The following is a 14903-nucleotide window of genomic DNA, read 5'->3' as shown; positions in this document are numbered from 1 at the left end:
AGCCAATCAAATGACATTGATTATAAATACCTCGAGTGTTTTGAGAAATGAGATTTCTTTGGCAATAAATGGATTTCAGAAAAGGCTTCATTGAAACATTTGGTTTCAGCAGGAATTTCCAAGATTAAAAAAAAAAAACAACTCGAAAGTTTCTCTTACTCTGTGAATTTTATCATTTCTAGTAAAAGAGGCCAGTCTGATACTATGAGCTTAATTTATCAAGTGAAATATTCTATATTATGTTTTCTTAAAATTTTTGATAGATTCGATTAAATGTTCATTTGATATGAACTTTTAGAAAACAAAATGGTTGTAAGTAGTGTTTCATAATTTCACCTGAGTGAATCAATTTATATCTGTATTGATATTATGTATTGTACTTCATAATAATGAAGTCATTTCTAAACTTAAGTAAATTTTTCCACTTATTTTAAATACGTACCATTTTAACAGATATTTGTTTCATACATTTTTTTTTTTGCTCCATAAATGCTAACCCTCATTGGTCTTTTAATTTAAAATAGATTCAGTTATGTATTACTTGTTATTACAAGCTAGCTTATTATTGATCAAAATTTATTGCTCAAAGAATATAGACTTTATTAAGTGATGTGACTGCCGAAAATAGCGTTCAGAAAAGTAACCTGTATATGTTTCAAAACACGAGTGCAAAAATATCAGCTGTATTTGTAGTTTTCCCCTGCAGCTGATGGGGAGCCATTGAGAGTTTGCAAAAGAATTATATTTGCATTTTTGTAATACTTTTTGATAGGAAGGTGTTTGATGGTACGAAGACTAATCAGAAGACCTGAACTAAGTAGCATTGGGTATTAAGATAAGGAGAGAAACATTGGAATGTTAAGATGTGATGAATGAAACTTGTGATAAGAGGCAGAAGTTTGAAATGGTTCCTAGACATTTCATTTGGGTGACTGGGTTCCTAGGAGGGTTACTAGCCCTAATAGGAGAATAGAAGAGGAATTACTGGAATGACAGCAATGATAAGGGATATATTCAGTGTAAAATGTCTTTGAGCAATAGAAGAGGAATTGCTGGAATGACAAGAATGATAATTATTTCAGATTTGGATATATTCAGTGTAAAATGTCTTTGAGACATCCAAGTTAAAAATACTTTCCATTAATCAGTTGGTTTACACAACTAGAATCTCAGAAAAGGGTTCATGACTAGTTATTGATTCAGAAGCAATCAAAATGCTTCTGAGGGATTGTGTAGAGTGACACATTAAGTGAAATGAATAGATTTCAGGAGGGAATGTCTACAATCAAGGAGTAGGCAGAGGATAAGACGTTCACCAAAAGATTGAGCAGATACCACAAGGGGAAAGTGGTATCACAAAAGTGAGGAGAATAAATATTTCAAAAAAGTAGGAAGTGGTACACACTGTCACATGCCACAGAGAGGAGAGGATGAATTCATGATGGATTCTATCATATCTAGAGGAATGGATGCATGGATCACATCTCCTTAAAGCAGAATATTCCTTACCAACATTGTTCTCAGGCAAAATATGAATCCTTTAAGTAAATAAGTGAGTGACCACTGATTATCAAAATGCAGTCATGCCCTCTGATTAGGAGCCAAGATACATCGCTAGGTAAATACAGAACCATGTGCTTCAGACAGTCAATCATAACGGTGACAGTCAGTCCTATTCTGTGTGTTGAAAAAGTCACAAACCTGCCCAGATTCAAGGAAAAGGGATTAGATTTCATTTCCTCATGGAGAAGCACCGAGGTCAAGTTATAGCAAAGCATCTGAGATGAGGATATTTTACAGCCATCTTTGGAAAGTACCACATGCCAGAATAATACAGTTATTTTACATGATGATAAATTCCAAATCTTAATATCTAGTGAAAGTTCCTGCGTATATTGTTGACTAGATTTACCAATCAAGAAAGTTGTTCTTAGGAAGCCACAAACTGAGAAAATCCAAATATGTTAAAGCTAGATTTTGCATCTCATCTAGTGTTTCTTCAATCGAATTACACATCTAAAGTTCATTAGGACCAGCTACTCAGGTTACTTCCAAGAGAAAATCGAGATCAAGAAAAAACACAGGATCTGTATCCTACAGCATTAGTATCAGACTTAAAATGAACGCTAAGACATCCAGACTCAGGTCCAGGCCTTTCAATCTATTTCAGTACTCCTCATATCAGTTGATTCCTTGGAAAAAAATAACTGCAACTGAGAACGGTCATTTCTAGCAATAATGTGCCTCTATGTTAACATTTTTGTGAGCAGAAATCTTGGCTAGCCTCAGGGCCATAAAAATGCTCTTTTAACAAAGTCTCAATAATTTTCCAATAGGATTAAAATTTGTATTATGTCACCTTGCTTGTGAACAAAGAGAAAATATGTTTTCTATAGGTCTTGTCATTTGATAGTTTAAGCCAATTAACAAAACCTGACAGCTGGTCTAGAATTTGAGGTAAAATTCCCCTGCTGACTCAGGCAGTGAATAAGAATTTAATGTTCATTAAAATATGTCACAATCTGAGACCCAAAACAGGTACCATCTGTCACCAGTTTTCACTACATGTCTAGGTATAGATACACTGTGCCAAACTCTCTTTTCTTTACAATAAGTGTAATTTGTTTTGAAATACTATCACTGATAACCCATGGGATTGTGTCCTCCTTATTATTGGGGTGGGAGGTGGGGATTATGACATTTAATTTGCTCTAGATCTTTGGGATTCATATCCAAATCATGTAGATCTATTATTTTTTTGTAATCAAAACTGATTTAAGTTTTAAACTGATTTGGCATCAGGGGTAAAAATGAAGGGAAACAAGAAACAGTAGCTTTTATTAGGTGAATTATAAGACTTGTAGAATCATGTAAATTATCATGGGAAGATCCAAGTCAAGAAGAAACCTGTTCCTGAGTAAACATATTGCTGCTGTGGGCACTGTTGGTGTTTGCTAGGGAAGGACAGCTCTGGGGAAGCAGGGTGATCCAAGAGAGTATGGTATATAAGGGCTACAGAAGTACTTGGAAATTGAAGATACTCTCAAATGGCTGTGGGATCAAAGGACATGGATGAAGTGCTTATGGTAACTGAGCAAGTTCCTCTTGACAGTGCGGTTTGACTTGCTACCTTTACCTCAACTCCTGGGATGGCCCTCAAATAATTAATTCAGACAGAATCAATGCTTCTCAGAATGTGTTCCCCCGACCGGCAGCATCAGTCTGAAGGAAATTTGTTAGGAATGCACATTGTTAGGCCATCTTCAGACCTACTGATTTAGAAACTCTGGAAGTAGAGCCTAGTCATCTGCATTCTAACAAGCCTTTCAGGTAATTCTGATGTTCTTTCAAGATAAGAACCTCTGTAATAGATCAACCTCCCAAAGTACAATTGGTGATTAGAATGAATTGGAGCACATCTTACATATAGATAAGTAACTACACATAATATAGGTGGAAAACTCAATTTTGCCAGTATAGGAGAAATTGTCTTGGCATTGTTCTCTTATGCATATTCCTGATGAGAGTGAGGTGAAGGTTTCCTGGGCCTTTTGTAAGGGTACGTTATCTTTTCACTTCAAATCATCTTGAACAGTTTATCTGTCTCTTCTCCATATCCACTACTGACCCAGTCTGATTTATTGGCTGTATCTTCCTCCCTACCTTGGAGGTAGGTCTACATTACTGGCTTCTATAAAACTAAAATCTGTTTGTTCTTTTACTATCCCAGCTGGCTTTTGCCTTGTTCACATTTTCCAGATCTTCCTTTTGCCACCTGAATTTTCTAGAGCACTATGGGTCTCTGGCTCTCATAGACCTATGGTTAATTATTGATATGTAGAAATATATATTTTGTGCAATAATTAGTAACAAATCATGTGCACATTATTTAATATGCAACAATGTGCACATTATTTAATATGCACATGTAAGACCTAAGCTTAAAAGAATCGGCATCAATGGATAGACAAGACAAGGTAATTCTAATGAATTCTATGATCTAATGTATCTGGCCCCATCATGGATTTTCTTTCTTTTCCTCTCTCTGTTACGAATCCTGGGGGAGTTCTGGAACTGGGAGATGACTACTGAAAGATAGAAAAAGAGAGAGAAATTGAGACCAAACAACTAATCTGCCATCATCATTTTTGATACTCATATCTAAAATTTACTAGGTAGAAGTCTGGTTTCAGTGTTTTTGTCATATAGACATATAAAAATTCATTTATTCAGTAATCACACAATGCAGTTATAACATTGATTTTACTTTACCTTGAGTGCACTTTTCCTAATTGGATTTTTTTTTTTTTTTTTTGAGATGGAGTCTTGCTCTGTTGCCCAGGCTGGAGTGCAGTGGTGTGATCAAGGCTCAGAGCAACCTCTGCCTCCCTGGTTCCAGTGATTCCTTGCCTCAGCTTCCTGAGTAGCTGGGACCACAGGCATGCACCAACATGCCCAGCTAATTTTTGTATTTTTAGTAGAGATGAGGTTTCACTATGTTGGCCAGGCTGGTCTCGAACTCCTGACCTCGTGATCCGCCCGCCTCAGCCTCCCAAAGTGCTGAGATTATAGGTGTGAGCCACCGCCTCTAATTTTATTTTTAATGGTGACTTTCACTTTCATTTTTGTAATGCTTACCAAATGTTTCTTCATGTGGCTTAATATTAAAACAGGAGGCTTATTTTCATTTGTTTAGGTACCATGAGGTTACTCATAGGTTTTTATTGCAATCTTCTTCTTCAAACATAATTCTCACACTCCTGACATGTTTCCAAATCGTTACATATTTTGTTTAAATAATGGGTAGACTGTTTAGCCTTACGCATATGGCTATTTAAAATAGATTCTTACATTCTGAGAAAGTAAGTCAAAGAGGAGTCTACTTAGATTTTTTTTTTTTTTTTTAGATTTGTGTCTTTATGTAGATTGTGCCTCTTTCCTTAGTAAAAAAAAAAAAAAAAAAATGACACTGTAACTGGAGGAATATACATTGAAATTCATATATGGCTCTCAGCTTGGGACAGGTAGCATAAACCTTTGTTCTAGTACTAATGCAAATATTCACTTAAATTTAATGGAAAGCTAACATGTGAATTAAACAAAATGAATATGCAAAACCTATCTATTGGGCTGGGTACGGTGGCTCATGCCTGTAATCCCAGCACTTTGGGAGGCCAAGGCGGGTGGATCACTTGAGGTCAGGAGTTTGAGACCAGCCAGGCCAACATGTTGAGAACCCCGTCTCTTCTAAAAATGTAAAAATTAGCTGGGCTTAGTGGCATGTGCCTATAATACCAGCTACTCGCGAGGCTGACACAGGAGAATTCCTTGAACCCGGGAGACAGAGGCTGCAGTGAGCTGAGATCATGCCACTGCACTCCAGCCTGGGTGACAGAGTGAGACTCCAACTCAAAACAAAAAAGAAAAACCACCTACCTATTGCTAAACCCCCACACCGTGGGTTTTATTTTGATATGAATTCAGTGTATAACATCTTAATTTGTATTTTGGTCTATTGCATTCTTTCAAACTCAGAAAAATACTGAAGTTATTGTTAAGGAAAAATTAGAAATGAAACTTAAATCTCGCTTTGTTTCCCGTTAAAAATGGCATGAAGACCGAACTATAACATACACCAGGTGAAGCAGATTCTGAGTAAAAGACAAACTAATTGAAGGAGACACTAGAGCATTCTGCAGTTCAGAGCTATCAATGCAGGTGGCGTGCCAAAATGGGCTACTTAGATTGTCCTTTTCTGGAAGGTGTATTGACTGCTTTAAGCTGGGGGCACTTTGGTTCATGGGCAATTGGTGCATTTGTTTCTTGACAATTTGTTTGCTGTATGGTTTGTTAGTACTTAGATAAACTTATCCGGTTTAGTTTACATTCATTGTATTTGCTGCCAAATATGGGGTTGTTAAGTGGTTGTAAGATAATTTTCTCCTTTATTTCTCTTCCTTCTCCTTTGTTTACAAATTAAGTCAGGTAGTAATGTTCAGTAACCAGGAATTTCTCTGTGTATCAGGCAACGTTACTGAGTGAAGTAAAAGAAAAAACTGCCCTGATTTACTGATTTCACATAAACCACTTATTCCTTTCAAATCAACCAAAGGGAGTTTGTAACCCTCCACAGCTCTCAGGAACTCTGGAAATATAAATGGTATAAAAATTGCTTCATAAGACACATAAGTATTTGCAAAATCTGAAAAGAGATGCTGAAGGATTTATGTCATGCCCAGCAACTTAGTTCTTTTACTTAATGGGCTCTACAATTAGTTTTAAAAAATAATTACTCAAGTAAGCAGATGTTAATTGATTAATGGATGCTACAAAAATTTTATGGTCAGTAAATCACATAATGAGATTTTTTTCTCCAAATAATGAACCGAGTGTTAAAATTGTGGAAACAATAATATGGTAATTTTCTCCAAATAATCACAGCATTTCAGAATGGCAAGTTTCCTTAGCCATTCTCATTTTCTCAACTCACTAGCTTTTCTTCAGTACTCCTGGTACCTGATTGTCAGTTTTCGTTTGAATTCTGTCAGGAATTAAGGGGAAATCCAAGAGCCATGCCTTCTACCTTCCACATGTTGATCTCTGTTTTGCCTTTTGAAGCAATATTACCTTTTCACTTGGATGTTCTTCAAATATTTTAAGGTAGCTCTTAATTACCTCTAGTAGGTCTTTATTCTACGTCTGACTTTCTTTTCTCTTCAAACTTCTTGGGAAAATTGGATAGATTATAACTTTCTACCTATATTTTTCTGAACTTTTGATCCTTTGCAGGCATGGCTGAAATATTTTCTTATCAACACAAATGAGCAAATACATGCAAAAGCAGATTGAACTATAGTGGTGTATAAAATGTAACCCAGGCTTATTCTGTGATGTTTCTTGTTTTAACAGGTTTTAAAAGCAGATCTAGAAAAGAAAAAGCAATCCATGGGCAAACTGTATTCACTCAAACAAGATCTTCTTTCAGCACTGAAGAATAAGTCAGTGACCCAAAAGACGGAAGCATGGCTGGAAAACTTTGCCCGGTGTTGGGATAATTTAGTCCAAAAACTTGAAAAGAGTACGGCACAGGTTAGTGATACCAATTATCATGCTACAGACTATCTCAGAGATTTTTTAAACCTGCATTAAGAGAGTAACATTATAACCCTACAAAAGAAGCAACCAGATTAGTTTTTGCCCTGTGTTTAGTTAAATAAGAACATGATTCTTTTGCCTGTCTTGTTGTTGGAGAATGGTGGCGAGGCAGAATGCTAATTAACTGAACTTGTTACTGCCCTAGAGTGAATTTCTTCCAGCCCAATAGTAACGGGGAACTGAGTGACTTAGAGCAGGTGAACAAAATGCTGGGAAACCGTATAATCACAGTCTAACCCCAAATCAGAGATTGCTAGAACCACGAGGAACATTAGCCAACTCCATTTTACTCTTGAGAAAAATGAAACTTAGGGAAGAAAAGTAAATTTTTCAAGAGAAGTTAGTGGTAGGAGAACTAGGGTTCAGGTCCTTTGATTTCTTGGTTAATTGGTCAGATAATTAGTGCAGTTAATTATCTGACTATTGTACCTTTTCTGCCATAGACTGCTGATTTCATAAAATCATGAATGAGGCTTAGTTATACTAACACATACGGGCTGTAGATTCTGAAAACATCTCAGCTACATTTGGGGTATGTGGTTTTATTATAATAATTTTTAAAGATTTACTCACTAAAATGGGGTAGCATTAAAAGTTGAATCTCTTTTTGTCTTATGTAGTTGGATGGTAAAATAATGAGTAGTCATTCAAGATATAAACATTATATATAATAGTATTTAAAATATTCTGCCACATAGTCTGGCATTATAAGGAATAACTTTACTCACAATTCATAGCTCGATGCACAGGCATACACTTCCATATTCAATAGATTTTAGGCAGATATTTCCTCTATAGTGAGACAAGTACAGGGAATTTGCTTTCTTGAGACTTGACATCTGATAAGTGGCACTTAGGAAATGCCTTTTGAAGACATGAAGTTTGTAGTATTGCCTCCAGGAATACAATTTAAGACAGCATAATAAACCAGCCTATATGATTTTCAATCACAGTTCATTGTTACTTCTAATCCAATTTTATGTTAAAAAATTATAATTTGAAGAAATATGAATATAAATTGTAATAATTTCCCACACAATCATTACATAATAAAAACTCCATTTGTTTTCCATTAAACATACTTTAGCAATTAATTGACCTAATAGCAATTTTACTACTATATTGTGATTCCTCCTATTTTGTGTCATCTGCCCATGGCTTCTTTGTAATACATTGGTATGTATGTAATAAATACATGAGACATTAGTCAATTTGATACTTTTTAACCCAACACTAATATTATTCCCATATGTACCCATTGCTTCCATAGATTATTGCTGCCATAAAATGGTCAGTTGCCGTGTTAAGGAAGATTGCCATTATTTGATAAAGAAAGTTATTTTGACATGCATCCCTTTTAAGGGATATGTTTAGGGAGCTGTGACAGTTAACTGTAGGTCATCTTCTAGTTCATTTGCATTGTATGCAGTGATTCTCAAACTTGAGTCTGCATAGTAGCCACCTGAGGAGCTAATTAAAATGCATATTCCTAAACATTTTGCTCAGAAAATCTCATCCATAAGCTATGATAAGGACCTAAAAATCTACATCTTTACTAAGCCTTTGATACAATCTGCAGACCATAGAGGGGAACAACACACACTGGGATCTACTTGAGGTGGGAGGTTGGGAGGAAGTAGAAGAGCAGAAAATATGACTATTGGATACTGGGCTTAATACCTGGGTGATGAAATAATTGGTAAGCAAACCCCTGTGACACACATTTACCAACGTAATAAACCTTCACATGTACTCCTGAACCTAAAATAAATGTTTAAAGAAAATAGACAGTGATATGTGTGCGAATCCCCACGTTCTGGTTTTCCACAATGCTCTCTGAATTGTGAAAAGGGAGAGCTTTTTAGGAATACACTATATAAATATGCTTATTCCCTTGGAATGGGACTACTTTTTGATGAAGTTTGTACATCTCATCAAAATATTACTGATTATTCCAATTGTTAGAAAAGCATTTGAAGCCTTATTTTTAATTCCCTAAAAATTATGAGACCAGCACCTAGGCAATTGACTTGATGTCTTCCAACTTGTATAATTTTATAATAAAACAATACTAGTTTTGATCTGCATGGTTCTTTATGAAATAAAGTGCAACATGCATTACAGCATGTATCTCTTCACTTGCTCATAGGGATACAATGAAGATAAAATGGAGGCGTAGACAAGAAAGCATTTGAGGGGGAGAAAGGTTGAGCTTGATATGTAAGTCATGTAGTTCAGTGTGTCTGGAGGGCTTTTTGTGGTTCACTATCTGCTTTTTTTTTTGAGACGGAGTCTCACTCTGTCGCCCAGGCTGGAGTGCAGTGGCACAATCTCAGCTCTGCCTGCCAGGTTCACACCGTTCTCCTGCCTCAGCCTCCCAATTTGCATCTGGGACTACAGGTGCCTGCCATGACACCCCACTAATTTTTTGTATTTTTAGCAGAGATGGGGTTTCACCATGTTGGCCAGGGTGGTCTCGATCTCCTGACCTTGTGATCCTCCCGCTTCGGCCTCCCAAAGTGCTGAGATTACAGGCGTGAGCCACCGCGCCCTGCCCACTGTCTCCTTTTAATTTTATTTTCAGACAGTTACACGCTCCTATTGTGGGCTAGAAATAAATAAAAGGACTTAACATCATGTAAGTTGTTTTCCGGAACACTAAGCTTGGGTCTTTCTTAAGCTTATGTTTCAGTTTTCTCTCATTGCCTTTCCAAAAATTATGCTGTCATAGGATTGATCCAAATCTTTGCTGGTTGTTTTTGAGCTCACAGGAAGATAGAAATGGAGCTATTCAGGAAAAGAGAAATTAAAAGGAGGTAAAGAGAGACAACAGAGAAATAGTATCCATATAAGAGGAAATGATTTTCTTTTATCCATGTCAAATTGACCTTGATTAAAATTACATAAGAAGAATTCCAAGAATATGGGTTGTAAGGTTGTGACTTTGAAGAACAAAGCTCACTTGTATGTACATTTTCTATAATGATTGTGGGAGAAAAATCAGTTTCATTAATGACTACTCACATGATACACTTAATAGTTTCAAAAATTCTTTTAAATAATTAGTATAAAGAATGAGCAAAGTTCTCATAATGGTTAAAACCTATTGTGAGGCAGGGTATGGAAATGGTGATTGAAATGACAAGGCATCCAATTGTACTCATATAAAGAACACTGCTTGCGCATGTGATTGCTATTCAGGTCAAAGCTTTGAGGCATTTTTGACCTTATGAAGCAGTTGCATGGCAAGAGATCAAAACGTGAAAAAATAATCAGCTGGGAGGACTGCTCTCTTGCATTTCAAACTCAGATTTGACTTGAATAATACCTGGACACAAGCTGAGGGTATTTAAGTTGATTAGAAGGTAGCCTAAGAAGATAGAAAATACTTTGTTTCTAAATGTTGGAGAGATAATAACTCTTGCTATCTGGAGGCTTACAATGAGAAAAGAGGGCAAATATACCCTGGATTGACTTCCTTAAAAACTCAAATGATCCTGATTCCCTGTAATTTTTTATAAATATACTTGTTGTAATTTGTGCAATTTTTTCTAATTGCCTTGGCCCTGATTGATACATATTTTATCTTGATCATAATTATGAAATATGATAGTGACGAATTCCATCAACATTTGCTTGTCTGGAAAGGATTTTATTTTTCCTTCACTTATGAAGCTTACTTTGTCTGGATATGAAATTCTGCCTTGGAAATTCTTTTCTTTCAGGGTGTTGAATATTAGCCCCCAGTCTCTACTGGCTTATAGGATTTCTGCTGAGAGATCTGCTGTTACCCTGATGGGCTTCCCTTTGTCGGTGACCTGGCCTTTCTCTCTGGCTGTCCTTAACATTTTTTCTTTCATTTAAACCTTGGAGAATTTTATGATTATGTATCTTGGGGTTGGTCTGCTCAGTATTTTGCATTTCTTGAATTTGAATGTTGGTCTGGCTTCTGCTCAGTGAGTATCTTGCATTTCCTGAATTTGAATGTCGGGCTGGCTTTCTAGGTTGGAGAAGTTTCTCCTGGATGATATCCTGAAGTATGATTTCCAACTTGGTTCCGTTCTCCCCGTCTCTTTCAGGTACCCCAAACAGTCTTTGCTTCAGAATTTACATAATCCCACATTTCTCAGAGGTTTTGTACATTCATTTTTATTCTTTTTTTTTTTTCTCTCTAATCTTGTCTGCCTGTCTTATTTCAGCAAGATAGTCTTCAAGCTCTGAGATTCTTTCCTCTGCTTGGTCTATTCAGGTATTGACAATGTGATTGCATTGTGGAGTTCTCCTATTGCGTTTCTCAGTTCCATCAGGTCATTTATGTTCCTCTGTAAACTGGTTATTCCGGTTATCCACTCCTGGTACGTTTTGTCATGGTTGTTAGCTTGTTTGCATTGGGTTAGAACGTTCTCCTCTAGCTCAGGGAAGTTTGTTATTACCCACCTTTGAAGCCTACTTCTCTCAATTCATCCATATCAGCCTCAGCCCACCATCTCACGCCAGACAGAATGGTGATTATTAAAAAGTCAAGATACAACAGATGCTGGCAAGTTTGCAGAGAAATGGGAATGCTTTTACTCTGTTGGTGGGAATGTAAATTAGTTTAACCATTGTGGAAGACAGTGTGGTGGTTCCTCAAAGAACTAGAACCTGAAATACCCAGCAAGGCCGTTACTAAGTATATACCCAAAGGAATATAAATCATCCCATTATAAAGATAAATGCATTTGTATGTTAATTGCAACACTATTCACAATAGCAAAGACATAGAATCAACCCAAATGCCCATCAATGATAGATTGGATAAAGAAAATGTGATACATATACACCATGGAATAGTATGCAGCCATAAAAAGGAATGAGATTATGTCCTTTGCAGGGATGTGGATGGAGCTGGAAGCTGTTATTCTCAGCAAACTAATGCAGGAACAGAAAACCAAACACTGCATGTTCTCACTTATAAGTAGGAGCTGAACAATGGGAACACATGGGCACAGGGAAGAGAACAACACACACTGGGGCCTGTTGGTGGGAGAGGAGGAGAGCATCAGGAAAAATAGCTAATGGATGCTGGACTCAATATCTACGTAATGGGTCTGTAGGTGAACCATACCACCGTGGCACACATTTACCTACATAACAAACCTACACATCCAATACGTGTACCCTGGAACTTACAAAAATAAATGTGATAGTAAGAAATTTATTATAATTAATATTTTAAAATATAATTTATGTGATTTGAAGCATTACTTTCCTCATTTGACTGAAATCACACGTGCTGTTGAAAGGGTATATTAGTCATATGCTTTACAATTTGATATGGTAATTGTAATTGCCATATTATACCATAAATTGTAATTACCATATTTACTATGTAATTTATATTAAGTATTATGCACCAGGTGCTTTGGTGTAAGCATATATATATATATATTTTTTAAGTGAGTCTAAAGATTTTGTAGTTTTGTGAATTTTTCGTAGAATAAATTGTCTTCTTTCTCAGGAATAAAGAAAGTTGTATGACTTATTAAGGTTCAAATATCTCATTCCCATTTTGTGAATATTTTGCTGTATTGCTAACAACAATTTTTGCAACGTTCTCAACTGTGAGTACCTCTTTAAGATAAAATATATATGCTCAGAATTTGCTTCTTCTTGTACATGGCAGTTCATGTTTATGCTGTATATGTTTGTGCCTACATTCAAGGATGCCCAAAAAGTGAAAATGATTATTATATAATTATGTGTAACTTCTGTATCATCTATATCCTGATGAGAGATTTATTATATGTGCTGCCGAAGCAAGCACCTGATGAGAGATTTAAATCTCCTATCAAATAGTAATATAAAACATAACTGTAAATGATAAGCCAGTGCTTTTTATTATACCCAAAATGCAAATAGAAATTTGCCAACGTACCAAGATGAAAATTTCTTTACATGCCCTTCTTCTCTGAGTTCATTCTCATTCTTTAAAGATCCTCTATTTTAACCCTTCATAAAATATTTTATGTTCACGTTCTGGCTGTACCCATTCTCAGAGCATAATTTTGTAGACCTCTTTGTACATGAGGGATATAGTTGCAAATGGTTTGCCTCTCTTCTTTTTTGGCCAGTAATTTTAATTAAAAATACTCTAAGGCTTTTTAGTTAAAAGCCCTTTTCATTGCTTCCTGAAAGCTCTCCAAGACTGGTAAGCCTGATGCCAATTAAACAAAAAGAAAATGATTTTTTAAAAACTAGAATTAAAATAAAAATACCTTACTTATTTTGTGTTTCCTTCTTACTTAAGGTCATAGAATTAATTCCCTTAAGTTTCAGAACATCTTTTGGGTAATTCCTCAGGTTAAAGGTTTTATTAGAAAAATTTGAAGTTGGCCGAGCGTGGTGGCTCACGCTTGTAATCCCAGTACTTTTGGAGGACGAGGCAGGCAAATCATCTGAGGTCAGGAGTTTGAAACCAGCCTGGTCAACATGGTGAAACCCTGTCTCTACTAAAAATACAAAAAAATTAGCCAGGCATGGTGGCAGGCGCTTGTAATCGCAGCTACTTGGGAGGCTGAGGCAGGAGAATTGCTTGAACCTGGGAGGTGGATGTTGCAGTGAGCCGAGATCATGCCACTGCACTCCAGCCGGGATGACAGAGTGAGACTTAGTCTCAAAAAAAAAAAAAAAAAAAAAAAATTGAAGTTACATCTCAAATAACTTTGGAAATTAACTATCATTTTGCTACCTCCAACTATAATAGGTATTTGAGAATGGGCCTTGTACATCAGTGCAATAGGTTTTACCTTGTAAATGCATTGTCTGTAACAATATAAAATGTAAGCACTAAAAAATTTAATACATTGAGTCTGAGTTAACTCTTGGAATCCCTCATTCTTTATTTATAAATTTAAAAGAAAGGTAAGCTAGGCAGATTTCTATAGTGGCCATCGAGTTCTAAATGTCTTTGATATGTTTCTCTTTGCTTTTATTTGAAACTCTGGAGTACTTAGTGAAGAAGATTCCTACTTTCGCCAGTGGAGAGGCAGCTAAAAAATAATGTTAATAAAATCCTACCCCTATTCAAAGGAGACTTACTTATGAAATTATTACACTGTATTCGTTGAGTATGTCATTAAAATACCATAAAGACAAAATGCTCAACATCTGTATGATACGCCTATTATCTCCTGACAAAAAAATGAAATAACACATAAAGAAAAATACAAGTCTTTTTCCTAAACCTATACTTGATAATATCCATCCCTAATTATAGAATGTGTTTCATTACTTCAGTGTTAGATGGTATGTAGAGGAAAGCCAGATGGATCAGAAAAATTAAATCTCATTGCTTTGCAATTTTTGCAGGTGCAGTTCGTTCACACAGTTGCTCAAATTCTGTATTTAATATGAATCCAGAAGACAACATACATCTCTTCTTTCTGATACAATTTGTACTAAAGACAATTTAAAATGAGGAACAAAATGCATTAAATTGGACAGACAGTTTTACAGAATGAACCTTCTTAATTATCATATAATATTTATTTCGAAGAAACAAATGACTTAAGATGCCTTCTAAGTATTTGACAATAATTTTGCTCATGATTTCAATGTCAGTACTTATTCAAGAAATTTTATTACCTTATTATCAGTATCAAGACAGTAATTAATAGTAAATTTTAGTTACCAGGCTACTGTCATGAACTTTGGCACTCATTGTATGCTACGTTCAGCTATGGGAAGTCCTCTATACTTCATAAGAT

The 14903-nt window shown here is 35.8% G+C and overlaps 1 protein-coding gene across 4 annotated transcripts in view; it reads left to right on the top strand.

The window, feature by feature from the left end:
• Positions 1 to 14903, top strand: part of DMD (dystrophin) — a 2105574-nt gene that overhangs the window by 644023 nt on the left and 1446648 nt on the right. For all 4 annotated transcript variants that reach the window (XM_054470954.2, XM_063660502.1, XM_054470953.2 and 1 more), the window contains exon 16: positions 6910 to 7089. In XM_054470954.2, the coding sequence (XP_054326929.1) occupies positions 6910 to 7089 (180 nt within the window). The remainder of the gene's footprint in view (positions 1 to 6909; positions 7090 to 14903) is intronic.

Source organism: Pongo pygmaeus, chromosome X, assembly GCF_028885625.2.
Source record: "Pongo pygmaeus isolate AG05252 chromosome X, NHGRI_mPonPyg2-v2.0_pri, whole genome shotgun sequence".
NCBI lineage: Eukaryota > Metazoa > Chordata > Mammalia > Primates > Hominidae > Pongo > Pongo pygmaeus.
The sequence above is the reverse complement of the archived record's forward strand: the minus strand, read 5'-3'. Positions and strand labels throughout refer to the sequence as shown.